The 27,673-nt window shown below is 37.7% G+C and overlaps 1 protein-coding gene across 2 annotated transcripts; it reads right to left on the bottom strand.

Moving 5' to 3' along the window:
• Positions 1 to 17,003: 17,003 nt before the first annotated feature.
• On the bottom strand, positions 17,004 to 25,940 carry MAP1D (methionine aminopeptidase 1D). 2 transcript variants are annotated; one of them, XM_078573580.1, is made up of 11 exons: positions 25,713 to 25,938; positions 24,976 to 25,045; positions 23,640 to 23,868; positions 18,781 to 18,942; positions 18,660 to 18,701; positions 18,471 to 18,542; positions 17,978 to 18,057; positions 17,766 to 17,863; positions 17,640 to 17,687; positions 17,368 to 17,521; positions 17,004 to 17,231 (listed from the first exon to the last, which is right to left on the bottom strand). In XM_078573580.1, the coding sequence occupies exons 1-10, from the start codon at positions 25,822 to 25,824 to the stop codon at positions 17,376 to 17,378; spliced, it is 1,059 nt and encodes a 352-aa protein (XP_078429706.1). In that variant the 5' UTR covers positions 25,825 to 25,938; the 3' UTR covers positions 17,004 to 17,231; positions 17,368 to 17,375. The 2 variants fall into 2 exon arrangements, with proteins under 2 accessions (XP_078429706.1, XP_078429705.1); XM_078573579.1 differs by having other exon boundaries at positions 18,471 to 18,701; positions 25,713 to 25,940.
• Positions 25,941 to 27,673: the final 1,733 nt, after the last annotated feature.

Raw genomic sequence — 27,673 nt, 5'->3', positions numbered from 1 at the left:
CGAAAAAAGGGCACTGGAAAGAATAGAAAAGAATACAAAAATAAAAAGAAATAAGGAAAGAAGACGCAAATGAGAAGAAGAAGAAGAGGAGAAAAACAAAAAGAAGAAGAAAAAGAGATGAAAAGAATAAGATAAGAATAAAAAAAGAAGAAGATGAAGAAGAAAAGAACAAAAGCAAAAGAGAAGAATAAAATCATAACAAAGAAAAACAAGCGAAGAACAAAAGATACAGGAAAGAAAAAGAGAACAATAAAAGCGAAGAAGAAAAGGGGACGAAAAAGAAGAAGATGAGAAGAAAAGAAGAACAAGATGAGAAAAAAACATAAGAATATAAGAAAATTAAAGTAATATGAAAGAAGATTAAGAGAAGAACAAAAGGAAAAAAAAGAAAAAAGAGAAGAACAGAAAAATAAGAAGAAAATGATATGAAAAGAAGAAGAATGGAAGAAGAAAACAAGAAGAGAAGGAAAAAAGAAAAAAAGAAGAATATAAAAATAAGAAGAAAATGATTGGAAAAAAATGAAGAAGAGATGAAGAAATGAAGAATAAGAGAAGAACAAAATAAAAAGACAAAAATAAAAAATAAGAAGAAAATGAGACAAAAAGAAGAAGAAGAGCAGAACCAAAGAAGAAGAGGAGAAGAAAAAACAAAAAGAGAAGAATAAAAAAGAAACAAAATGAGATGAAAATAATAAGAAGAAGAAGAGAAGAACAAAAAAAGAAGATAGTAAAAAACACAAGTATAAAAAGATGAGAAGAAGAAGAAGAAGAGAAGAACAAAATAATAAAAAAAAGAGTAATAAAAGAAGAAAATGTGGTGAAAAAAGAAGTAGGCAACAAGAAGGGAAGCATAAGAGAAGAAGAAAAAAAAAAGAGAAGAATAAAAAAGGAAAAGAAAATGAGATGAAAATAGGAAGAAGAGAAGAACAAAAGAAGAAGAAGAGAGGAAGAAAAAAAAGAGAAGAAGAAAACAGAAGAATAAAATGAGATGAAAAGAAGAAGAAGAAAAGAACAAAATAAGACAAAAATAAAAACAGCAGAATAAAAAAGAAAAAACAGAATAATATGAAAGAAGAATAAGATAAGAACAAAAGAAAAAAAATAAGAAAAAGAGAATAATATAAAACAAGAATAGGAGAAGAACAAAAGAAGAAAAAAAGGAAAAAGACAAGAATAAAAAGAATAAGAAAATGAGGTGAAAAGAAGAAGAGAAGAAAAAAATAAGAAGAAGATAAGAACAAAACAAAAATAGAAGAATAAAATGAGACGAAAAGAAGAAGAACATAAGAAGAAAAGAAGAAGAGAAGAAGAAAATAAAAAGAGAAGAATAAAAAAAGGATAAGAAAATGAGATGAAAATTCAACAATATAGAAAGTCAAGATGAACGCATTTCATGATCAATATATTCATAAAAAAACATTTTATCATTCTTAAAAAGTTTGGTTATATAACTCTAGGCTAAAACTATTTACAGGGAAGTTAAGATCAAGATGGAATGATCCCTTTGTTGTAATTAAATGTTTTGATAATGGGTCAATATTACGATAAAAATACTAAGACAGGTTCTGAATTTAAAGTTAATGGAAAGAGGGTAAAGCCATACCTAGAGCAAGAACAACTTCTTCAGAATGAGGAACTGGACTTGGATACATATATAATTCCATCCCATGATTAAAAATAGATATATATTGGTTTCCTTTGTTTTTATGGGTTGCATAATCAAATCCAAGAATTTGAGAGCGTCTAAGAACAAGCTAAGGGCTTTACTCCAAATTTAACTATGAGGATCATCAAGCTTACCGTGTATCAAGAAGCCATGCCACACACCTGTTGTCAACCGGCATTTTGCTTGTTTTCTTTTGCATTAAGGGTAACGCATAAGTTAAGGTGGGGGGGGGGGGGGAGGTGGATGCAATTTAAATAAAAATTTCATATAATTTTACTTGTTTTCACTCAAATCTTTACATTTTGCCTTGACATGCCTATGCATGATTGTGTTCCATGTCACTTGTTTATCCTTGGTTCTTGTGTTAGTTTGGATACCCTAAAAAGATGAAAAGGCAAAGATAATACCCCATGTGTGATCGTAGAGGATACCGCCCCCTCTGGCTGGTCCCGGGTTCCCTTTGGCCGCACCATCTACATTCAACTTGAGGATGTCAATTGGTGGGGGGTGATAGTGGACAAGCTGTAGCCGAATGGTGATGGGGCCGAGGGTCATCAAAATGCCCCAAGTGAGAAGGAGATTGCATGTGAGGGCTAAGCTGCAGGCGAGGGGCGGTATGAGATGGTGGTGCGTCGCATCCACTGTTGGACTCATCGCATGATATTTAATGCTCGCATGGAAATGCTCCCAAGAAGATTGATAAGATAAGGACCCATCAAGGGTAAGCGTCCAAATAGGATGGTTGCGAGTGGTCCCAATTGTTGGGTTCTAGAGGCCTAGATCTGGATGAACAATTAAAAACGATGCGCAGCAGAAGTCTTTTTGCTAATCGAACGGCATCAATGAAAACCATTAAACGAGGTACCTTTTCACGGATCGCATCTATGATTTCTTCGTTCCTAGAGTGAGACGAGTCGAGCTGCTCAAGTGTGGAGCCTCTAGACGTATCCACGTGGTCCTCGGTGTGTCGAATCTCCTCCTCCTCGTAGACGAGCCCCGTTCTATCTCCGTCGGCGTCATTACGTCGTCCCGATCACATCAGGGATGGAGAGGGGGTGTGGGGAGAGTGGAGAAGAAGGGGAAGAGCCCCTGAACAATTCTGGCCTGGGTGAATTTCGTTCAGGGCCTTCCCCTATTTATACTGAGTGGGTATTTTTCATAAAAACTCCCAAAACATAAGTATATCTTCCAACGTCCAAAAGACCATTTGCCTGTGACCCTCTAGGCCCATGTATCAGTCTAGTTAACGACTCTAGTGGCCCAATAACCTTTATTGGCCTTCCAAATTAATTAACTATATCATCATATAGATTAATTAATGTTGGATCGATTTTACCCAATCGATAGGTCGAGACTCCGACACGTGAGGTGCCAAGCTACACCTCGTGTCCTAGAAGATACAAAGGAGTGTGTATCGACTCACTCATGGAATCTGTTCATCATCGGTTACCGTGTATGTATAATCCCTCATCCACTTGACGCTCCTTGGACAACTTAGGGTATGGTCAACTGTCAAATCCTAATCGGTCATCCAAGTTAGTACTGATGCATTTGGAAATCACTGGAGAACTCTTCTCTGATATTTCACTACCTTGACTAAGGACTTCATCGTATCATCTTCCTTGAGCTGTCACCTCTTATACCAAAGGTGGACGATCCCATCTTGACCACTCAATCGCCTTCGTGTACTTCTTGATGCACCCGAACTAAGATCGTTTAGAATCCCATGATTAGAGATTCGTTGGCCATAGCCAAAGTACAACTGTCTGTCCACAAGACATCTTTGGTGTCTCAGGTCTAAGGACCACTTACACAACTGTGACGTGAATCAACCTGATTTATATTTTGGTTTTATACCATTCAGGGATTCGTACGGATCAATACAGTGAACTCTTTCCACTAAAGAGCACCCACTATCTATCCTTAGTGTCACCACACTAATCGCTACGGGACCGGCCATACTCATCATATGAGTGAGGCTAGATAGTGCTATTCTATCCGGATACTTTGATGTCCTTCTCGCGTATCCTTCGAATAGGAATGTTTAGAATACATGATTAAAGACTAGTGATCTCCACATTACGATCTCATCATAATTCACTAAGTTCGATCATGTATTCATAGACTTCATTATACGCATCACACGTGCACTATAATGAATATGTTCTATTAATGGATATGGAATGAGATGTGGAATGTGTGAATACATGATCGGACATGGAACTCAGAGAAGGCATTTATCCTCAGATATGGCACACAATTTTATGTCTGTTGATAGTTTAAAAATTAGTTGGGTTGAGATCACAAAGATATATGCAAAGTAACAAAACAAGGGTGCAAGATACGCAAACCAAACAAGGGGACTCACTGGTAATGACCTTCTCTTTTAGGTTGAAAAAAATTTGGAGAGAGATTGATTATTACTGGTGTGGAGATAATCGAAGCTCAATTGAATCTAGATATATTCTCAAATAGAGATTATTCATATTCTGTATGGGCCTCAACCCATAATATTTTTCACAAAGAGACAATGATTGACCAGGATGCTCATGGATGATATGTCAGGATGGTCATGGATGAGGAGAAAAGGTAGCAAATCAATCCAAAATAATCCAAAGGGAACTCAACAATCTTTTTTACCAAGAATGGTCCAACTTCTCAAGGCGTCCCTATTGGCGGGCGCACTAGTGCTGGGAAGCATGGCGTTGACCCACGTCAGACCCAAGGAGAAAGAGCGGACTCAAGAGAAAACATATTTTGTGTGTACTACAAGAAATGGTGGCATACTGAGTATTTCTGGAAGCTGGCTCGGAGGAATCATCAGCAGGCAAAGAGAGTATATGTAGCTGCATCCCAGATCCAAGAGAATGGGGAGATATCATTGCAAAAGGGAAGTCGATTGAGTCTCTAGAAAGAGGTGACGAGGTGCAAAGGTTGAAAGAAGACATGGGCCACATCTAGGAATTGCTGTTCTACATCCCTTACACACTGAGGTGAGAGTCATGCACTAGTTGGGTTTAAACATCCTTCTAACTCTGATAATTTTAAGAATTTTAGACACAAGAGTCACTTACCATATGACTCCAAATAACCCACTTTACCACCTATTTGTCTATTTGTGAACCATGTAAGTTCTTATATAAGGGGGAGGCATTTGACTAGTGGTCAAACTGGAAATGTTCACATCAACCACTATTGCATTCTCAAAGGAGTTTTATATGTGATTGGGCTCAAGGCACAACTAATATACTTACAAAGATAAGTGTGTGATATTGGCCAGAGATTTGTTGATGTTTGTTTATTGTGTGACACTAGACAGAAATTTATTCGTATTTAATAGACTAATTTTAAGAATTTTAATGTAGTTTATTGTGAAAAGTACCTTATTTAGTGCCTCAAGAGCATTGGATGATGGTTGACTGCGATGAATGTGAGTGGAGTGGAATGGAGGAAAGAGATACCATGTTGGTTATGACAGAGATGATGGTGGATACATGTTGATAAGCGGTAGAAGGGGGTAAGTGATGATGGTTTTACTATCGCTGGAACGATAGAGATGGAGGAAGATGTAGACTGACCAGCGGTGGAAATGGAGGTGGCATGCGTGATAGTGGACCACTAGGTTATCGGTGATGATAACTTGGGAAAAAGGGTGGAGATGTGAGTTGGAAAAGGACAAAGATCATACTAACCTCTTTTCACATGCCCTAAGGTTAAAGTGGTGTTTTTTCTTAATGTTGCTCAATGTCTCTCAATCTGAATGTCGCTCCTTCAATCCTTCACTCTTGGAGCATAAGAACGGACCCAAAAAAGATGTTGAATGAGCAAATCACTCCACAAATCATTTTTAGCAACAAAATCAAAGGGTACCTTCTTTACAAGGATGGGGGGTCATATTTTTAGATCCAAGATGGTAGATGGATAGAGGAGGGTAAGGTGGAAATATACTCAACCTTTTAGAATGAAACTCTTTTTGGATCGTTAGATATCATCGTTTCAATGCGGAGCAATTGAAGTCATCCTATTTTCTCTCTCATCCAATTTTCTGTTTCTTCTAATGTGTGATGGATTGCCAGTGTGGTATGCAATTCTAGGAGTTGAACAAGCCAAAATTCATTACATGTATTTAAATAAACTAAAATTTATATTTCCTGACTGGTTCAGGATGACTAGGACAGACGTAGATAGGATAGGCTACCGATCAACTAAGAATGGATAAAACAAACCACAAATCAACACGATCAATTTTCAATCATTTAAATATGATGAAAATGTTGATGGTGCAGCCCCTTTCCTCATTCGAGGGTGGGAGGACTGACTTACAACCACCGCGGTGAAAACAAAGCTCTGAATTCACTATTCTGAACAGTCGATCACAAAAAGACACACACCTATACTACTAAGTTTGACGGTAGTGGAAAACACATGAGAAACATTGGAGAAAGTAATATTGACACCAAATAGGGAAGAATGGACCTTTAGCACAGGAGTAGTGTGAAGAGGCAATGTAGAAAGTTGTCAATGTGTCGATGGCAGGAGTGAGTGACGTGCGCTTTGACTGGGTGGATGTGGATCTAGCTGAGGATGACATTTCTGAAGCAGGAGGATGACGTCGCACAGTGGCAGCGGGTGGGCGTGGCGCGCAGTCGCGGCGTGGGGGGGCGCAGTGCGCGATGGCCGCATGGGCAGGTACTATGCGTAGTGGCAGCTATGGCGTGCGACAGACACGATGCGGCGGCTATAGGCAGGAAGATCTCCTCTCGACGGTAGCAGCGAAGGCGGCAGTGGTGACAGAGGAGAGATTTGGGTAACTTTCTTTAGAAGAAAAGTTCAATTCCAAAGAAAAATTACCAAACAGTTCAGTACAGCATTGGCATATGTTGGAGGAAAGAGAAAACATTAAATAACTGTAAAATTCAAATCTAATTTTAAATGACGCTCGGATCCCAGGTCTGATGTTGACGTTGGGACGTGTCATGACACGAGACGTCTCCTACGGTAGTGGTGTCACATCCAATGATGGTGCATGGTTGTGTGCACCACCACTAACTTACAAAATTATGTTCTTGATGAATTCACAGTCATTAATTCTGTAAAAATACCAAAAAAATCTAAAAACATCAAAATATGATTCTAAAATTATAATAAGTCCTTAGAAAATTTTTAAGTTAATCGAAAATTTTATTTTACGACTGAGAAAAATATTTTTTATGAAAATTATGTCATAAAATTATGTTAAAAATCATGAACATAAAAAAATCATAAACCATTAAATTATCATTATAATTATGTAATAAATCATTTTAAGCATTTATAAAATGAATTAATGAAAATTTCAATAAGAATAAACACATTAATTACTATGAAAATTAGGATTTTATTTGTGGTTATCTCCTTCATTTTAAATTATGCCTTATTTTGCATTTTGTAATGGATTTGAAGTGAGCACTTTTGTATATGGTGGCTAAGCAAAAAAAATCATATTTAAAAGTTTAAATGACAGAAATCTTTATCTATTTGATTATAACCATGGTAATATAAGGGGACCGTGTCCAATGTCAAGTTTATCTGGGTGTTGTTGGTTTGTGGTGGTCATTGATGATTGCATTCCATCATGTGGTTTTATCAATTAACCTTGTCAGAAGAAGGGACACAACCATTGTACAGTTCTGAAAAATGGTGAACAAATAGTTTGGGGCCCAAATCAAGTGCCTTAAATTTGATAGTGTCAGGGAATATTTAATGCTACTATTAGCACTTAGTTCACTCAAAGAGGCATCATAGATGAATCCTCATCTGCAATACACCCTGGCAGAATGATCCTTAAAAAAAAAATTGATACACCTTGACAACTGCTAGGGCATTGTTATTCCAGATAAACATGCTCAAATACCTTTGGGGCGAGGAGCGGAAGAATCATGACATCAACACATTATCAATAGAATAGCTTATAATGTAATTGAAATTCTAAGTTTGATTGATCAGATAATGTTGGCTTGTCCGGGTATGAAATTGAGAACTAACATGGGTTGCTAGAGTTTTCTGATGTGTATATTATATGCATGTACAGTTGGGGAAGTTAGACCCAAAGACACTTAAGTGTGTCTTTATCAGTTACTCTAGTACCCAAAAAGGATACATGTGTTATTACCATGAATTCAGAAAATTCTTCACCCCTTTATGTCACTTTTTGTGAGCATGAGAGGTACTTCAAGCCGCTATTGGAGGGACTTGAAACTCAATTACACTTGCATCCACAAAGTCTTGATTATATAGTTCTGTCACAAGAAGATCAAGCTAAAGATAATAATGGGTCTAAGGAGGTAAGCCTATCACCACCAGATCCACTGAATTCCGAGCCACAAATTACTGAGTTCACATGGAGAGTGCCATCAGAGATTTTCCAGCCAATACCAAGCCCATCCATAGACATGCTTGAGGGGAGTCACAACTGCAGGTGTGGAGTTGGTGGACGAAGGATTAGCAGGTATGGAATGGGTGCAGGCGGCCAGCAGCAGCCAAGTAGAATGCAACTTGAGATGGCCTATAGCTCTATGCAAAGGTGGGAGAAGATGTAGGCAGACTCCAAGTATATCCTCTCGGTAATTATGTGTCATATTGCTAGTTGAGTCTCCAATGTAAAAGTTGTGCAAGTGTTCTCAAGAATACAACCATTCCAAGAACTCTGACTGATGCACTTTGAAGTAGGGAGAGGAAGAAGGCTATGGATGAGGAGATGGAAGCACTTGAAAAAAATACATGGGAACTGGTCCCTCTCCGTATGGAAAAGAAAGTATTAGGGTGCAGGTGGGTACACACTCTCAAGTTCAATGCTGATGGAAGCTTGGAAAGGTACACTGTCACATTAGTAGTGAACGATTTCATGCAATCATATGGTTTTGATTATTTTAAGACTTTTTCCAGAGTGACAAAGTTCAACATAGTGAGAATTGTGATTGCTTTGAACAGCAAAACTCAATTGGATAATTCTCAATTTTGATGTGAAAAATGCATTCTTACATGGTGAAATGGAAGAATATGTGTATATGTCTCTAGTTTTGGTCATTGGCATAATAATGGTATCCATAAACTGTATATCAAGCACAGTTATTCAGGAAATTTGACGGTACTTGCAACGTATGTTGATGACATTCTAGTTACAGGGGACGACCACGAGGAGATTCAATAGTTGAGCAGAAAGCTCTATGAACAGTTTGTCATCAAATCACTAGGCACACTGAAGTATCTTCTTAGGACTGAAGTGGCCTATTTTGGAAAGGGTGTGTTTACCTCACGACATAGGTATATAATAGATTTACTCCAAGAAACAAGAATGCTTGATTTGAAGCTCACAAGTATCCGATTGATGTAAATGTAAATTGGGAAATGGGGAAAATGACTCTTTGGTATAAAAATTCTCCTTCAAGAGAACCATAGGAAGATTGATTTATTTAAATATCTGATCTATCATATGTTTAAGTACCCTATGAAGATTAACGCCGAAGCATTAATCTTGAAATTGGGGTTTTTGATGAATTTACTTCAATCACATCAAGATCAATCCAAAGTCAACCACAGCATGGGTTAACTTACAATACTAGGTCCAAATAACTTAATGTCCATGTGCTAGAGACGACTCAGGTGAATCCAAAGTTTGATAACCACCAAGTTTAATGGTCAATGGTAAAAATTGAGGTTTCTGGTCAAAATTCTGTCAAAAGCTTCCCTGTCTATTATCTGATATTCATAAAGAGTTTGAGGAAGAGTTAAACATGAAAACATCCTAAATCATATAGAATTTGCAAACATATCCTTTTGGGGATATCTTGGATGCATAGTTTAATATTAATAAAAGCAAGTTTTTTGGTTTAAATCATAAAGATTATTTTATTTCAATTAAGTTTCTGATCTTTACCTTTTTACCCTTAAAAGAATTAACCGTTAAATTAAGAGTTGCAGGGGCATTTTAGTCATAATCCTTAAAATGTTCAAAATAAAAAGAAAACTCGGAAGGGCGGTCATTCCCCTCCTACCCTGTTCCTTGACTCTTCCAATTGTTGTCGAGCAAGATCATCTGTGCTCTAGCAAGAACCCGAAGCATTGTTCAAGATCTGAAAATAAGAAGAAGGGTGATCAAGAACAACAGCTGAGCTGATTGATCAAGATCTTTTATGAACACATTGAGCTCCAGAAATCCAGAAATCCGGTGAGACAAATATGTGGTGGTGTTGGTTTATATTTCTGTTGTAGGTTATACCAAGTCATTCGACAAGGTGTCGTGAGATAGAGCATACTTCAATAGACGGCGATCACTTTTATGGTAAGAGTACTTATAATAAATCTGGATTACAAGTAGGTTAAAATATTTTCTACGCTGAACTGTGAAGATATATCTTATCAGAGAATTAGTCATATCTTTAGATTGTGAATCCAAAAATTAATAGATCAATTGAGTTATCAAACATTGAACTAAATTTCCAAACCTGATTAAATCCATCCATTTTTCCTTTAAATTCATCGATGTCAAATTAATTCTGTTGAATTTACTTATTCGATCAAGGAATATTATTCTATCAAGCTGAATTTAATCCACTATCTACAATCGACTATTGCAATACAATATCGAGATATTGAGAAAATTGCTTAACTTCAGGGTGTTTCAAATTTGGGAAATTCATTGAGATAAATATCTGAAACCACAGTGAAGTACGCAATATCAGTTTTTAAGAAAAAAGATACTTCTAAAATACATAGTGATATCTGCTAATTTATTGTTAGAAGTCCTTAAACATTGAAGTCCTTAAACATTGATTGACTCTGCCTAAATAAGGTTGAGCGAGATTAATCCTAAGTGACCATTTCCTACTAGAATTGTAGAACTTTTTTGTTGAAGCTGACATTGCAGGAAAGTCGACAAATATATCAAGGGAGAAGGAATAATACAGAAGGACTTTCACAAGTCCTTTCAGGTTTGGGTTCAGGCTTTTAATGCATTTACATTTAAAACTCTAGATTATTTTGAGTAGATAAAATGTGAGAAATCACTAACATACAGACAAGACTCTGCCGAAAATCTCTCAGCAATTAAGTTTGGTATCTTTTAGGGTATTTGAAATAATAATATTTGCTTATTAAAGGAAAATTTAGATTTGATTGATCAAAGCAAAGTGTCCATTGGAGATTGAGTTATTGGCAGTGACTGAGTTATCACATCACTCAAAGTGATATAGGTTGATATTTTATATTTATCTGTCACACCTTAATATTTTCTTTTATTTGTGAAATTATATCGTGAATTATCTTGCATACTCGACATTCTAATGTGATTAGCTCAAGAATCTTTGGGTGAAGGCAAATTGGGCCTGCTACAAAAGACCTGAGTGGTCCGTTGAAAGGAGAGGAGAACGTGTATGTACCTGAAAAGGCTAAGGGGGCCCAAGGCAACTCGCTATTTCATTTCCTAGATAGGAGATCTGTGTATCCCTATTACCGATTGTTTTAGCTTGGGGGGCTATAGAGACTTGGTTTGGGATTGACTAAGAAATCCGGTCGGATATCTCGGGACAGGATTAAGGGGCTAGACCTAACCTGTATAAAATATCCGGTGACATCTTTCCCTTGGTCATCATTATAAAACATAGATAAAGAAGATTTAGGCTTATAGTATAACCTAAAAGAAGAAAGTAAAAGGATTTTAAAGAATAACCTAATTCAACCCCCCAACCTTCCTCAGGCTATCCCTAGCACCATAAATCAACGCCCTAAGCCAGTTCATGAGTAACCCTTATGATATTCATCTCAAAGTTGGACATCATATATTGACATACCTGAAGAACTCTATCGAACGAGGCAACTTATTCACCTCTAGAGGTGATTTATAAGTTGGAATTTACTCAAATGCTTATTATAGAAGTTTAGTAGTGGATAGATGATCCACTTCAAATATTTAATATTTATTGGTGGGAGTCTGGTCACATGGAGAAGTAAGAAATAAAAACTGCATGATAAATCAAATCAGATAAATAAAATTATGCTTGTATACTTCTTTTTTAATCTTATTTTTAATTTTCATTTCCATTATTCACCATTTAAAGATAAAATGATAAATTTATGATTTATTTTCCTAATCTCTATTTATATATATATAAACATTGTTGATTTTTTAGACTAACCCTATTTGACTCCTTAAGAGTCAAGTGGATTTCTCACATCTTCTTGGAGTTTTATTTGAAAAACAGGACTTAGGTAAATACTATGGTGAATTTGATATAAAAATGGGAGGAAATTAGAAACTTTATCCCTCTAATGGATAATTAGAAGAGTCCCAATACACGAGAAACCCACTCTAGAAGCCCATTCAAACCTCTTAAGGACCGGAACAACTAAAGGCAAGAATTGTGAAACTAACCCACAATTTGAATTGGAAAGGCATGTTTTCAAATATGGGAAGGAGAGAACGTGGGTCCAGAATGGAAATAAAGAAATCCTAGCCCTACAAACCTTTGAAATTAACTCCAATGGCTGGGAGAGTTAGAGCACTTCTATTTATTCTCTTCTCCTCTCTCTCTGTATCTCATCTTGGATTTCTGCTCACTACTTGTTGTTGAAGGCCTATTGCATCATATTTATTTGATCCATTCTTGTTCTACAATCGTGTGGGAGAGAGATTTCAAGGGTGATCATGATTCTTGGAGAAAAAACACCACTTGGCCTTGGGAGAAGCGACAACAAGGTTTGTGTGATCTCCTGAAAGTTTGATTTGAAAGTTCTTAACTTTTTCTCTAATTGATAGCCTAGACTTCTAGCTTTTTCTCTAATTTTACAGCACTCTAAGATTCCTCCTGTAGCAAAAGTTACTGCTTTTTTGTCCACTAATCATTTTTTTTGTAACTTCACCACGGGAAGGGCAGCCTAAGATTCTATTTTTCTGTTAAAACTATTAATTGCCCTAAACAAATACCATGTTTTAAAATTTTTATAAAAAATCATTAGAACTTATTAGAAAAAAATAAATATTTATTTCATTTACTTAAAATAGTTTTGACTAGTTTCCCTTCTGATGGCGCACGCCATCAAAGTTTGTCGATGACGTCGCCCGCACCGCTCGCCACCGTCATCGACAGCCAGGTGAAGATGCTCAATTATCGCATTTTGATTTTCATCATTTCTTTGTCATGTTTTGTGTTTTCTATTCATCATTTTTTTTTTTCGTCGCATTCGCAACGTGTCATGTATGTCCGTCTTCGTCGTCATGGGAAGGGACCCCTAGTCCTTTCCTCTTTCCCTTTTTTGTTTTATATTTTCAATTTCCCCTTTTATTTCTTTGTAATGGGGGCCCATTCTATAAGGGCCCCTAATGGATCCTTTCTTGTTTTGTTGAACCACTAAGGGGGGGCCCATTGACCTCTTCATGCTTTATGGAAGAAGGGGGCGCCCTAGCCCCCGCAGACCAGGAATTAACGAAGAAGAAGTTATGTTTTTTTACTGGTCTCCCCTTCCTCCATCAAGAGAGAAAAAAAAAGGGAAGGACAGGGAGCAAGAGAAGGAAGAATCGAGAGGAAGGAAAATCAACGAATCCAGGATCTAGGAAAGGGAAACGGCAGGACCCTGCCCTCAATTCCCCGTCTTCCCTTCCCAGACCTATGAATCGATGTTGTCCTCACGGACCGTCGGCATCTTCAAGTTCGATCGTATCACGTTACGGTGGTGAAAGAGACCCCGTGAGCAGATCGCGGAACCGATGTTGGCCAATTGAGCCCCCAAGACTCACCGTTGGGCCCTCCGCAGTTGATATCCTCGGTGGCGTCCGTGGAACCCTTCAAGCAGGCAGCAATTTCAGATGTCGGGTCTTCCGCCGCAGAAATCTGTCTGAGTCCTCTACCGCAAATTTCAAGTGAGCGATGCTCAAGGATTGTTCCCACACTACTGGCGTGAGATTACACCCTTATGGAGTGCCCCACTCTCATCGGCGACGGGCTTGTCCCATCGGTGACAGGATTGTTCCCTTGCTTGTTCCATGCTTGTGAGCCACGGGTAACGCAGTAGGAGCGACCCCCTCCTTCACCAGCCCTAGTCGTTGACCGTGAACTGAAGCTGACTCATTGCGACATAGTCAGGCCTTTCCATCAGCGGCCACCAGCATCGGATCTACCACCGAGCGAAATGTGACCGACGACGCCCCTCTGACCGTTTGTTTAAGGCAGCCGGGATTCCAATTTTCCCCACCCACGCTGATGGTCCATTATCGTCAAGATCGCCGCCAGTTGAGTCGGGTCAGCCTCGTGGTCATCACGCCACCTCTATCGACTCACACTTACATTCTCCTCCAACCTTTTACCAAGCGCTCCTGCGAGCAATCGTGAGTCGAGCCGCCGTTTCTTCTCCTGCGTCTCTCCGCCACACCCGTTCTGACCGCCGCTGTCTGTCAACAAAATTCTACACCATGAGCCATACGCCGACAAGGTACGCCGTCCTCTCCCGTCGCTCGTTTACTTATCTCTCGCAGGAATTTTTCGTCCTGACTCTACCGCGCTCAAGCTAGGTAGGTGAGAGAGGTTTTCAGAGAAACTACGATAACTTTGGGCGTCTTAACGGTACGAACGAATCTGTCTGTTACGTGCGATCCCTATTGATTGATTTCGTTCAGCTGTAGACGTCCTTGTCGCTCCGACGAGGTTCGAGAGACCCCCGTCGCCGTCACCTGGCAACCCTGTCCAACCTTGGAGCTCAGTGCCTCCCTCGAGTCAGAGCCTGCACGTACGACACGTAGGATGCATTTCATCACATCGTAGTTACATAACCCGTTAGGGTTTCATCCATCAAACGATGACACCGTCGACGTTCGATACCACTATCCTTTATCGGTACCGAGCCATCATACTCGGTGCCAACCAGACGACGTCCCCAACGACGTCCGGCATCACCTTCATTTCATTTACTTGAGCTTTAGAAAATATTTTAAATCCAGAAAAATATAAAAAATACCAAAAATATTTTTAAATATATTTAATTACAATTTACTCTCTCGTTACCTGCTCCTTTTGGGTTAGACCCTCACCCTATTCTAAGTAAGGAAAATTTTATAAATATTGTGTCATAAATCAGAGCCCACAAACTACTTATTTAACTCAAATTCTGGTTTATCACCCCAGTACTAATCATTATGACCGTTTAAGATTTGACAGTTAACCATACCTTAAGTCATCCTAAGAGTGACAATCAGATGATGGATTACTCATACATGATAAGCAATGAGAATAAGGTTCCACAATAGATTAATTATATTATGTTGTATCTTCTAGGGGTCAAAATGTTATTTGGATCCCCATTGATTTGAAACTCAAGCTATTGATTAGGTCAAAGTGATATGTGATTAATTAACCTATATTCTGAATAATTAATTAGGTTATCCAATAAAAGTTATTGGACAGTTAGATTTGTTAACTAGATTGATCCATGTGCCTAGAGTGTCGTACACAAATGTCTTTTTTGATGTTGGAAGATATACTTACAAAAATTATTAGGTATTTCATAAAAAAATATTAAGTATAAATAGAGGAAAGTTGTAAAAAATCCACATGGGCCAAAATTATTCAAGCGCCTCTCGTTCTTCTATCTTCTTCCTTTGGCTCCCTTCTTCCATTAGATTGGAACAACACAATAACAATGGTGGATTAATAACATGGACCATCAACATGAAAAAGGAAGTTCAACATGCAGGGGGTCATGTGGATCCATCTAGAGAATAGACACATGAACAACTCAACAGGTCTCACTCGAGGAACTAAGAAATCACAGATTTGATTCATCCACATGATATCTGATCATCAAGTTTTAATTATTTTAACAATTCTGTTCTCAGTTTTCTGCTTCAAAAATTGCCAATGTTTAACCTCGATCAGACCCTAGAACACAACACCTTACTCTACGTAGTCATATACACAATCAATACTATCTTGTGGTATTTTATTCAAGTATAAATATATATGTTTAAGTTCAAATCAAAGAGAACATATGTAAGGAAATATGTTTTCATGTTTAAGGATTTTAATCTAGTTGATATGACGATTATAGGTTGTATAATTAGGATTTAGATATTAAGAATATTCTTGGTGGTGGAAAATGCAAGGTGAAAGAAGAGATAAATTGAAGGGATAGAGAAAATAAGACACCAGATAATGGAATGAGGGAGATGAAATGTAAACAGTATGATGATCCTAGAATAATAGGTTGACCTAGGAGACAAAACACGTAATGTTTAATATCATTCCCTTTCATATGAAAAATGAAGCTAGTTATTGGTGGTCCACAACATCACAAACAAAACACTTATATTTTATAAGATTTTTTTAAACAGCTTTACATTTGGGATATAGCAATATAATGAGGGAGAGGGAGATGAAGGGATCGTGAGGATGCATGTAGGGATCACTCATTTTCATAACCTGGAACAACTCAATCAAATAAAAAAATGATAGCTGATCTATTTCTGCACAAGGTGATTTGATCATCAAGTTTTTCTATTTTTTGTTTCTTCAAAATTCCAGGTTAAAATCAGTTTTACTTTCACTGCACAAAACTTATTCCATTGTGGATCTTGGCATAACCCAACAGAGGGGGAGAAGCGTGCATGGGGGAGGCTGTGGGGTCATTCCACCACTATTATATTAAAACATTATCAATGTTCTTTCTATGAGGCTTGGCATTCTTAGTTTTTGGCTCCATTCTTTCTCTTATTTTCCTTATCTCATTATTTCAAAAAACTCTCATCTGTTTTACCCTCTCTTAAAATATACTATCAACTAATGTTTATTCCAAGCGGAGACGACCTATCCTCACCTCAACTGTTATGTTACAGTGTCATCAGTTGAATTATTTTTTTATCAGGTATCGTGTTTATATCTAACCAACAATCTGTCTAAACTGATCTGTCTAACCAACAATTTAGTATCAGCCCTGATGCAAGGTTTTCTTTCTAAAATTTTGGATTCTTTCCAAATGCCGGGCTAATGATACTCAGTGCAAGTGTTTGCATTGATCCTTATTGTTTTGTATTTGGAGATGCAATTCCAAACTTATTCATAAAGTTTGCCTACATCTATAATTGAACAAGCCGATCTTTACAATTCAACAATTTTCCTTTTAGTTTCATTTCTCATTCGTGGGCATTTTCCTATCTACTCTCATCATATCATTCGGTAACACCCTCTAGTTTTTTAAACTTTTTTCCTGTCTTCTCAAAATTATCTAGATTCATTCAACGTATATCTTTTAAGAGGATGAAAGTAAAAAATTCAGATGGAGGTTCCATAGATACAGGATGAGTTACAGTCATTACTGTACGTCAAAAATAGATGCTAACAGTTTCAGCATTTAACATGAACATAAACCCAATAGTGCGTTTCCCGTAGGAAACGTTTTACAGCCACAAGCCCTTTCTTTTGGGATTTTAGTATTGGCAATGAATCAAGAAACGCAGATACACATCATTTCAGATGATTTCCCACTAATATGAAACGGTTTTGGGCATGAATACTCCCCTAAAATGAAAAAAATTAAGATTTTCCTGTTCAAACAAAACAAAGAATCCATTAGAGTCGAAAGAAGAGGCATTTTGAAACAAAATAAGAGCATAGAACCCCAAAATGGAGTAAAAAATGCAAGTAATTACAATCATACTGATAAGATGCGTTTGGAATTACCACAGATATTAGCATTGAGTCATTATCTCTGCCCCATTTTCCGTGATCAATAAGGTGTGCTCAAACTGCGCAGAGAGGCTTCCATCTTCTGTGACTGCCGTCCAGTCATCGGACCATAAGACTGGATTAATGCTGCCCATAGTGAGCATCGGCTCTGCAGGGGTTTAAGGTCGGATGTGTTAAAAGCATGAAGTTTCTTGCTCTACAAATCATAAGAAATATTTTAATTCGACGTCAACATAAATTTCTGAAAACAGTTTGTGCAACATTACCTATTGTGAAGGTTTGCCCAAGAAGCATTCTCCCTCGTTCATTATTTCCTTTTAAAGAAGAAGAAATGAACTTAGAAACCTAGAGAATAAATAAATTATTTAAAATGGAAAAATAAGCTAACATACTATAGTGGAGAATAACTGGGTCGGAATGAAAGACACGGCCTATCCCATGGCCGACGAATTGCCGAACCACCCCCAACTTGAACTTAGCTGCATGATCACTTCATGACAAGCCTTTTTAGATGAAATTTAATAAGAAATATAATATTACCGCGAAGAAGAAATATAATTTTCAGTAGAGATCTTTTATTCTGAACGAGTGAAGAAAGACTTACTGTATTGTCTTGCCAATTCTACTGTACTCTACTCCAGGCCGACAGATAGATATAGCCTTCTGCAAGCAGTCATGGGTAACCTGGAAAGAGATACAGATAAAATTAGCATTCAGTAAAACTAGCATCACATGAGTCATAGAAAGTATTTCCGTAGAAAAGTAATTAGCAACTCTTGTCAATGATAATCACCGTCATAAAGATGGTGAAAGTAAATCAATTCATACACATCAATGGATAACATTCCACGATAGGGGAAATAGAAAATTGTTGCACAAATAAGAAAAAATCATGTGAAGTTGAACATTATAGATCGCATAAAGAAGAGATATGTTGGAGAGAGGGTTAAAAAAATATTCATGCATGGACCGAGCATTTATCAATAAATTATTCTGCAATTTCTGATGAGATTATAAAATGAAAAAAGGATGCAGAATTTTTTGCAACCAAAAAATCTAAAACAGCACACACAGGCAGATTAGCGGAGATGATTGACCTCAACAAGTTTTTTTGCATCCTCATCTACGTTCCCACAAAAAAAGGTGGCAGAAGTATCTCCATGATAGCCCTGGATGATAAAAGTTGATCGTAAACTAGATTGAAAAAAATCAGTTGACAAAACTTTCCAAAAGTAATATGAATGGATTTGAGAAAACATATATTTTGAATGCACCAGGAAACTTACATTCAAATAGACAGTCACGTCTATGTTGATTATGTCACCATCCTGCCAAATTAAAAGAAATTTAACATTATTTCGATTCAACGCAAATTATTGTAATGCCATAAACAGCGGGAGAAAGCACCTCGAGTGGACGTGAATCAGGGATGCCATGGCAAATGCACTCATTGACCGAAGTGCAAACGCTCTTCGGAAAGCCGCCATACCCAAGAGGCGAAGGATATGCTCCATTATCGATGATCATTTGGTGAACTGCTTGATCGATTTCATCCGTTGTTATCCCTGGCTGCCCAGTTTAATAAAGATCTGGAGGGTTACTTGGTTAAAATAGCTGGATAATGAAAAAAAAATCCTATGCAAGAATTTCAAATAACAGAAAAAGTATGGAGAAAGCCTTCATCTGAGGAAGATATACGATGTCTGGCTGAGCTCAAATCAAAATAGATCAACAGTGAAACCCACGCATGGCCATAATCAGTCGTAGTTCTACCACTGGATTGCAAACTAATGTTTTTTGTACTACAGAATATGAGTAAAGGTGGGAAAGGGCTTTATAATCCCTTGTTCAAAAAATTCATTTCTTCAGCAAATCGTCAGAAAGTTTATACGCTTTCATCTCACGTGAACTTTCCCGTTCACAAAAAAATTGTCCACAGTAAGGAGAGCATTACAATCATTAGACATTCCAGCACTATAAAATATACCACTGGTAGCTCTACAAAGATGCAATTTAAAGGAACTTTTACACCACCTTCAACTATGAGATTCAAATAAACCGGAAAGAATAAATATTGTTGACGAATATGGCCCAGGCCCATAAAGGATGCACATGGGCCCCCAAAGGTTTTACCCGATTTGCTTAAAAGTCAAATCGGGTAAGTAACGGCTAGTCAAACTAGCCGTTACAAAGTAGCCGTTACAAGGCTAACTAGCCGTTATAGCCGATGTATATATAAGACTCTTGTACTTTGTTTTAAGTTAAGTTTTATGCTTCTTCCTATCTCTGTCTATCTACTCCTTCCTCTTCTCTCTAAACATCAAGCATTCCACATGGTATCAGAGCGGGAGTGATCTACGAGAGCACATGAAAGTCCGATTGACACTAAGGATCATCCTACGGGAGGATTCTGGTTCCTTTTGGGAGGATTCTGTTCATCATTTGAGCTGAGGATCATCCTACGGGAGGAACTATGGCTGATGACTCAATGAAGCTCCCAGTTCCAGTTATATCTTCTGCTTCCGCTGCGCCATCTTCAGGGAATCCGTTGATAATCCCTGATCAATGGTTGACCCATCTTCCAGTGTTCGCAAAACGCAACATTTTTAATGGAAACAATCTCCTTCTCTGGGAGAGGACTATCCAAGCAGCTTTAAAGCCTCGTCAGCTCCTCCATCACTTAACCGAGGACCGTCCAAGTGAAACTCATCCAGATTACCCAAAGTGGGTCATGGAGGAGGAATTTGTGTTTGGATGGATGTTGGATTCTATTTCGTCAGAGCAGCTTACTCAATATTCCTCTTATGAGACATCTAAAGCTCTATGGATGGCTGTTCATCGAAATCATTCTAAAAAGAATGACAAAACGAAGATCATTACATTGATCATCCAGTCCTATACCCTCAAGCAAGGCGACATGGACGTACTTACTTACTCGAATAAGCTAAGAGAAATTCACAATGAGCTCGATCACTGCCATCCACCTTCTACCGATCCAGTGGCTAGAGCACACGAGGCAACTAATCGCCTCTGTCAATTCCTCCAGGGGCTTCGACCCGAGTTTGAACTACTAAGAAGTCAACTCTACAATCGGGAAGACGAACCCACATTTGATGAGGCTGTGTCCAAGGCAATGCAAGAGGAAAGCCGCCTAAACTAAGTCAAAGAAACCGTTGAAAGTACAGCCTATGTAACAAAAGGTCAACAGAAGGGAGATCAGGAAAAATCTAACAAGGAAGAAATTTTCTGCAACTACTGCAAAAAAAGAGGCCATACAAAAGACAAATGCTGGAAATTACATGGCAAGCCACCACATCTAGCCAAGGCCCACTTCACACAACAAGGAGCATCCCAAACAGGTAATGCTAATGAACTTCCCTCAGCTCAAGATTTCCAGAAGATGTTTCAAGAGCTCCAGAACTTGAAGTCCTTGATAAATTCTGGAACTATCATTGGGTCAACATCAGTGGCAAACACAGGTAAACACGAGCTCCTTAATAGTATTGCTTTACTTGCTAAGGAACCTGCAAATGTATGGATCCTAGATTCCGGGACAACAGATGACATGTCCTCTAAAAGATCTTCTTTTATGGCATATGAGGTTGTCCCTCCTGGCAAATATGTTCAAACTGCCGATGGATCACTACTTCCAGTAGTTGGTATTGGTAAAATGAATCTCAAACCAATAGGAGAACTAGGAACTGTACTACATGTTCCTAAGTTATTTATAAATTTAGACTCAGTACAAAAATTGGCAAAACTTAAGGAATATAATGTCCTCTTCGATAATCTTGATGCTTACCTATGTCACAAGGAACTCGGGTGGACTAGCTAAGGTTTATCAAGGGCTGTACTACCTACCTGTGCAAAGTCAGGAATCACTAAGGGAGGGAGAATCCAAGGCGATTATAGTGATGAAGTCATCCCAAGAATCGATTGTTGAGATGCACCAAAAAATGGGACATCCCTCCTACTTTCTCCTAAAGTATATGTATCCCAAATTGTTTAAAGATGTTTTAGTGGAAAATTTGACTTGTGAATCCTGTCAATTAGGGAAATTTAGGCGAGCTACCTATCCACCCAGTGACACCCGGATGACTAAACCTTTCCAAATGATACATTGTGATGTATGGGGACCTTCTCCTCAAACAGACATACTAGGACATAGATATTTCTTAGTGTGTACTGATGACTGTAGTAGATATAGTTGGATTTTCTTACAAAGAACTAAGAGTGAAGTCACTAAGAATATCAAAGGATTATGTAACCTGATTAAGAGACAGTTTGGAGATCAGGTTCAAGGCTTGAGGACAGACAATGCCAAGGATTTTCTAAACAATGAGCTGACGGAATTCTTTAGATCTGAGGGGATAAAACACGAAACTTCATGTCCATACACTCCACAACAGAATGGAGTGGCTGAGAGAAAGATAGGTGATGTTGTAGATAAGGGAAGAACCTTACTCATTCATGGAAATATACCAGTAAATTTATGGGGATTTGCAGTAATGACAGCTGTACACTTAATAAATAGGCTGCCGTCAAGAATTCTGGATTTCCAGAGTCCCTTGGAATTACTAGAGACCTATTATCCAAACGTTCGACTAAAAAATGGATTGCCAGTCAGAGTATTTGGCTGTGTTGGTTATGTATACAACCATGCTTCTAAGCAGAACAAATGGTCCGCAAAAGGATAAAAGTGTGTTTTTTTAGGGTATTCGATCACTCAAAAAGGTTACAAACTATATCATCCTATCACTGGGAAATACATTGTATCAAAGGATGTAGTCTTTGACGAAAAGGTCTTTTATTACGAGCCAAGTGGTACAGAAAAATATAGGGATGTCTCCCATTTACTTACCATAACTGGTGAAGAGAAGAACAATCCTATGACAGATGAGGAGCCTGTGGCAGGCAGGAACCAACACTTAATGGAAATAGAATTTGAACAACCAGATGAAAAAGGAGATGGAAAAGTCGAAAATGAAGGGCAGAAAGAATCAAGTACGATTGTCCCCTACCCCAAATACTACCAGTGGAAAAAAAGGGGAAAAGTAATAGAATCCATGGAAAGAATTGAAGGGGGAGAGACAGTCAAAGAGAATTACGCAGAGGGGGAGATATCTACCCAAGAAAAGGAAGATGCAAGTTGGCCAATTGCCCTAAGGAAAGGAACTAGAAAATGTGTTAAAGGAATCTTACCTCACTCAATAACTAAATACTTAAACTATCAGAAGGTATCACCTGTGTACAAAATGTTTCTCACAACTGTCCAAGATATTCTGATACCAAGAAATCCTCGGGGAGCTATGACAAACAGAATGTGGAAAGAAGCAATGGATGAAGAAATGAAGGCACTACACCAAAATAACACTTCAGAAATAGTCGATCGACCTAAAGGGAAGAAATCCGTTGGATGTAGATGGGTATATACACTTAAGTATAAATCAGATGGTACTTTAGACAGATACAAAGCATGACTTGTAGCTAGGGGATATACTCAAACATATGGAATTGACTACCTAGAAACATTTGCTCCAGTAGCCAAGATCCATACTATCAGAATTCTAATCTCTCTAGCAGTAAACTTAGACTGGCCATTGAACCAATATGACATTAAAAATGCCTTTTTACATGGAGATCTAAAGGAAGAAAGCTACTTGGAGATCCCACCAGGATATGCAGATGAAACGACTCAAGGAAAGGGATGTAAACTAAAGAAAGCACTGTATGGTCTGAAGCAGTCACCTAGAGCATGGTTTGGGAGATTTACCCAAGCCATGAAGACCCTCCAATATCTAGTGTCCAAGCTTGGAATGACCAGTACAGATTCCTGCACTTGAGGGGGAGTGTTGACGAATATGGCCCAGGCCCATAAAGGATGCACATGGGCCCCCAAAGGTTTTACCCGATTTGCTTAAAAGTCAAATCGGGTAAGTAACGGCTAGTCAAACTAGCCGTTACAAAGTAGCCGTTACAAGGCTAACTAGCCGTTATAGCCGATGTATATATAAGACTCTTGTACTTTGTTTTAAGTTAAGTTTTATGCTTCTTCCTATCTCTGTCTATCTACTCCTTCCTCTTCTCTCTAAACATCAAGCATTCCACAAATATTACAAGTTATATATAATATTCGAAAGTCCTTCCCACCTCTCTGCCATCCCTGTGTCTGCTGGACAGGAGTTTTTACTTCTTTTTTAAATAATAGACCTGCTTCAAAACCCTACTAAATTTAACAAAAATAAGTGAAAAAAACACTTTTTGACCTTAACAAGAGTTCCTGCGAAAGACAGAACTTCTGCTGCAAGCTTTCCTGCTGCTCTCATGCATTCAATCCCCTTTGCATCATGAACTTCAGGCCCGCTTGAGATACCAGGTAATTGCCGAGAATCTACATAAGGAGGCTTTGGCACATGACTAGGAACAGGTCGTCGTGGTGAAACTTTACCCTTCTGCAGGCGTTTGCGTTTATCAGTTTGCAAGCTGCCCTGATTTCTGCAGCCATAACGTGATATGGATGTACTTAGATGAGGGCACCACATGGACATAACATGAACATAAAATCAAAGACCCCGACTGATAGAAGTTGAAGTTTCGAAATTGGTTCCAAAAGCCAACAATTTCCAAAGGAAACATCAAGCAAGACATGTTATCATGAGATGCATCAAAAAGTCATTTCTCCATCACAGTTAAGCTTATAAAAAACGCACAGAGCTGTTATGCACTGAAACTTAACCATGATCGCAATTTTTTTATTATGTACCGCGGGGCAGCTTATCCCCTGAAAGATGAATCTCATCCTTCAGTAATATTTACAGAACGCAATGTTCAACTGAAATCTACACATTTACTCTTTTGGACCAGAAGTTTATTTTTCTAGCTTAAATAACGTTATGATAGTTTTCAAAAATACGAATAGGATATATCAAAGACTGTATCCAGAAAATCATGCATATAAAAAATATGTCGGTGACAATCGAAGAGACAAAAAGGATAATGGAGTTACAGTGATGCATTATTTTCAAGACTTATCAGAGCCGATTTAAGAACCTCAGCAGATGGCAAGTAAAGAAACCCATTCTGGCAACACGGACAAGAGGACAAGTTTTCATGAAGTCAGAAGTCCCATTCTGGCAACACGGACTGAGGCTGGGGACAAGGAGAAGCCTGTGTCTAGACGGGAGGATCCTTGATTTCTTTTTGTATCTTCTTCTCCACTCTTGTATCTGTCAACTCTCTTCCTCTCTCTCCATCATCTCCATCCTGTTCTCCTCTCTTGTTCTATGATTTATTTCAAGAACTCAGCTGGTTTTGGAAATTCGAATCGAACTAGACTTCTTGCAAGTCAATTTACAGAAATATTTACCAATCAGATACCACAAATTAACAGACAGTCACCAGTGTCATTTCCTACAACTGATCCTACTAGCATTTTTCTAAATCATAGTAAATGTTCATTGCTAGACGGAGTGCCCAGCACGATGGGACATGGGCTCATTAGCAACTTGCTATTTTTTTTAAGAAAATAATAAAATAAAGAGAATCACACCATTTTCACACCACAGATAGTCATTTAATAAAGATGATGAGCAAATGGCCTACCTTTTGTTGAATAAGATATCGGCTAGATTTGATAATGCCCGGGGCACCTGTTTGGAAACATCTTTGGGACCTGGGATACAGTGGAAATGTAAGTGTAAGAATCTAGAAAAAGAGCATTTGAGAAGGATGCAAAGAAAGATGCCTTAACAATGTAAGAATAAAATAAGCCTTCTTTAATTTACAAAAATGACAGCTAAAAGACGATACCAGATTGATCTCAAGGAATTCAGCTAAAACGAAATACAAAGATATAAAATTAAAGTTATTGAAAATGAAGTTAATCAAGTTAATCCTTAACTTTTTTCAAATATGAGGAATTATTGTTTGGACGATAGATTAAAAGGCATAAATTATCTTAAAACAAGAAACAAGTTTCTTGCTATCACAATCCTGAAAAATAACTTGAACTCACGGCGGCAGAAAAAATCAAAATAATACATTGCGTGAAAGTCAAGCTACGGGGGATAAATTTCCTTTCATTAACATGGCACGGAAGGTACAATAACAAGAAAAGGAATGCTTAACAACACAAATTTCTCGATAAGAACATATATGACGCATTGTCAATAAATCGGAGGTTATTGACGAAGCGATATCGCATCATTGCACTGATCGGCACTTCAATCAGCAAATGAAACACAAATTATAAAAAAAAACAAAACTTCATATGAATGTAAGGGATGATTTCGACAATAAAATTATCTACGCATGGAGGGGAGTAGAAATTAGAGACGAACTGGGGCAGCCGGACCGATGTAGTGGCTGCAGGGGATTCATCGCTGACTGGATTACACGTTCTCCCAAAAATGAAGACATCAATCGAGATTGGAGAGAAGTAGTGAACGCCATTTGCCGACTACCCGTCGATTGCGTTCACTCGGGAGAAATCAGAGACGAATGTCGATCGAAGAAAGTTATCCCCTCTGTCGAAGAAATCTATCCTTGGAACGAATACAAAAAACTATCTGAATATCTATGATAAAGCGAGATTTTATATTTTTCTCTTTTTTCCAAAATGATTCCAAAAAGGATTTAAGTGGAGAAGAAGCGATTAGTTTTTACTACTAGAGCCTATCTTAATTAAGTTTGCTAGAAATTCTATATTTGAAAACCATCTTAATATTAAAAAGCTAAGCTTGATGTATCAAGCTATAAACTGGTATTTAACTCCATACTCATAGGTTAATTATTAGGAGAACATCCTATATGAGTAAGTTTGATTTTGTTAAGAGATATATCACGCTAGAATATTAAATCTCAAAGAAATTGAATCTATGTCCATTTGATTTCAAATGGTTTTATGTAATAAGAATAATATCAATCAATCAACTGTCAGTAGTCCATAGTCAGTGGTCAGGAGACAAAAACAATTTATGACACGTGCAATCTCAAATAAATAAGCCAATACCACGGTCTCAAGGCAATGATCTAAGTTGAGTAAAATGTGTTGATTTAACTTTCTTTAACATGGTTTATTAGAAATTTAATACAAAAAAAAAAAATTCTTCAAAGCATGAAAATAGATCCATAAGAGTGGAAGATATCTTCTCAAGCATGAAGAAAAACTCAACTGTGAATCAATGTGTGAAGCATATATATTCAAATAAATATGTAAGCATTGTGCATTCATTATATGCATAAATTTATATTAATGAATATTGAACAAGTGATTGAATGTGTGATTCACTTGCATCCCGTGTATATAATCCCACCAATATGTTGGCAATGCATCCCATTGATTGGGTTCAAGAGACATGATTAATTAATCTGCCTATTAGATGGAATTAATTATTTAGTTTAACTTATTTATGAGGCTTTTGGACTTAATAACTTCAATACTATATGGGTCTAGATAGTCACACAATTTGGGTTCATTGGCTTTTAGAATATACAGTTAAAGTGTAAGGGGGTTTAAAAGCATATATACATTGTTAAAAAAGACAACCCCCCAAGAGTAACCCCTCCTTTCAGTTTTCTATTGAGCATCCATCATTTTTTTTATTGAGCATCCTTCTCGAAAACGAAGGAGTGAATGGTGAGAAGATCTTTAGGGATATCTGGTGGCATTGTTTGAGAAGATGATGAGGAGACTCGGTGTACTATAAAGATTATGGATATGCCTGGAATTTGGAAAGTTTTGTGGCCCAAAGACACTCAACCAAGGAATCAGCCAATAGCATATTCAAGCCATTACTCATCAAGCTTAAGAAAAAAATGAAGAAGAAAACTACCCCCTTAGTTTGCATTTCATGCACCTCTTGAACGTTTTATCCTCATCGCACTGAGGACCATGCATGAATTAAATCTGGGGGGGGGGGGGGGGGGTCTATGATTCATGATTTTAGAACTACGTGTTCTCTTTCTTCATAAAATTTTGATATTTCAGAAATCTTACATAAAAAAGAATCCAACCATGAGGAGACCATCCCGTTCATCCCTTAAAGAAGGTAAATTTAGAAGTTAAACTCTTAGAGTGCATCCTCTCATTTATGAAAGGACTCGGATAATTGGAATATTTATGATATATCAATGGTGGAGAAGAGAGGGACCTAAAGCACAATGAAGCCCACTATGGAACAGACACAATCCCAAAAAGAGTGTAAGTCTAGTCAAAGGAGAGGCCTACTATCAAGGAGAAATTCAAGTGGGTTGTTGATGTTTCTTTCTAATTAAGGGAGGCACAGAATTGACTGACCAG

The sequence above is a fragment of the Wolffia australiana genome, chromosome 4, assembly GCF_029677425.1.
Source record: "Wolffia australiana isolate 7733 chromosome 4, ASM2967742v1".
NCBI lineage: Eukaryota > Viridiplantae > Streptophyta > Magnoliopsida > Alismatales > Araceae > Wolffia > Wolffia australiana.
Note: the sequence above shows the minus strand (reverse complement) of the source record. Positions and strands in the feature narration are given on the sequence as shown.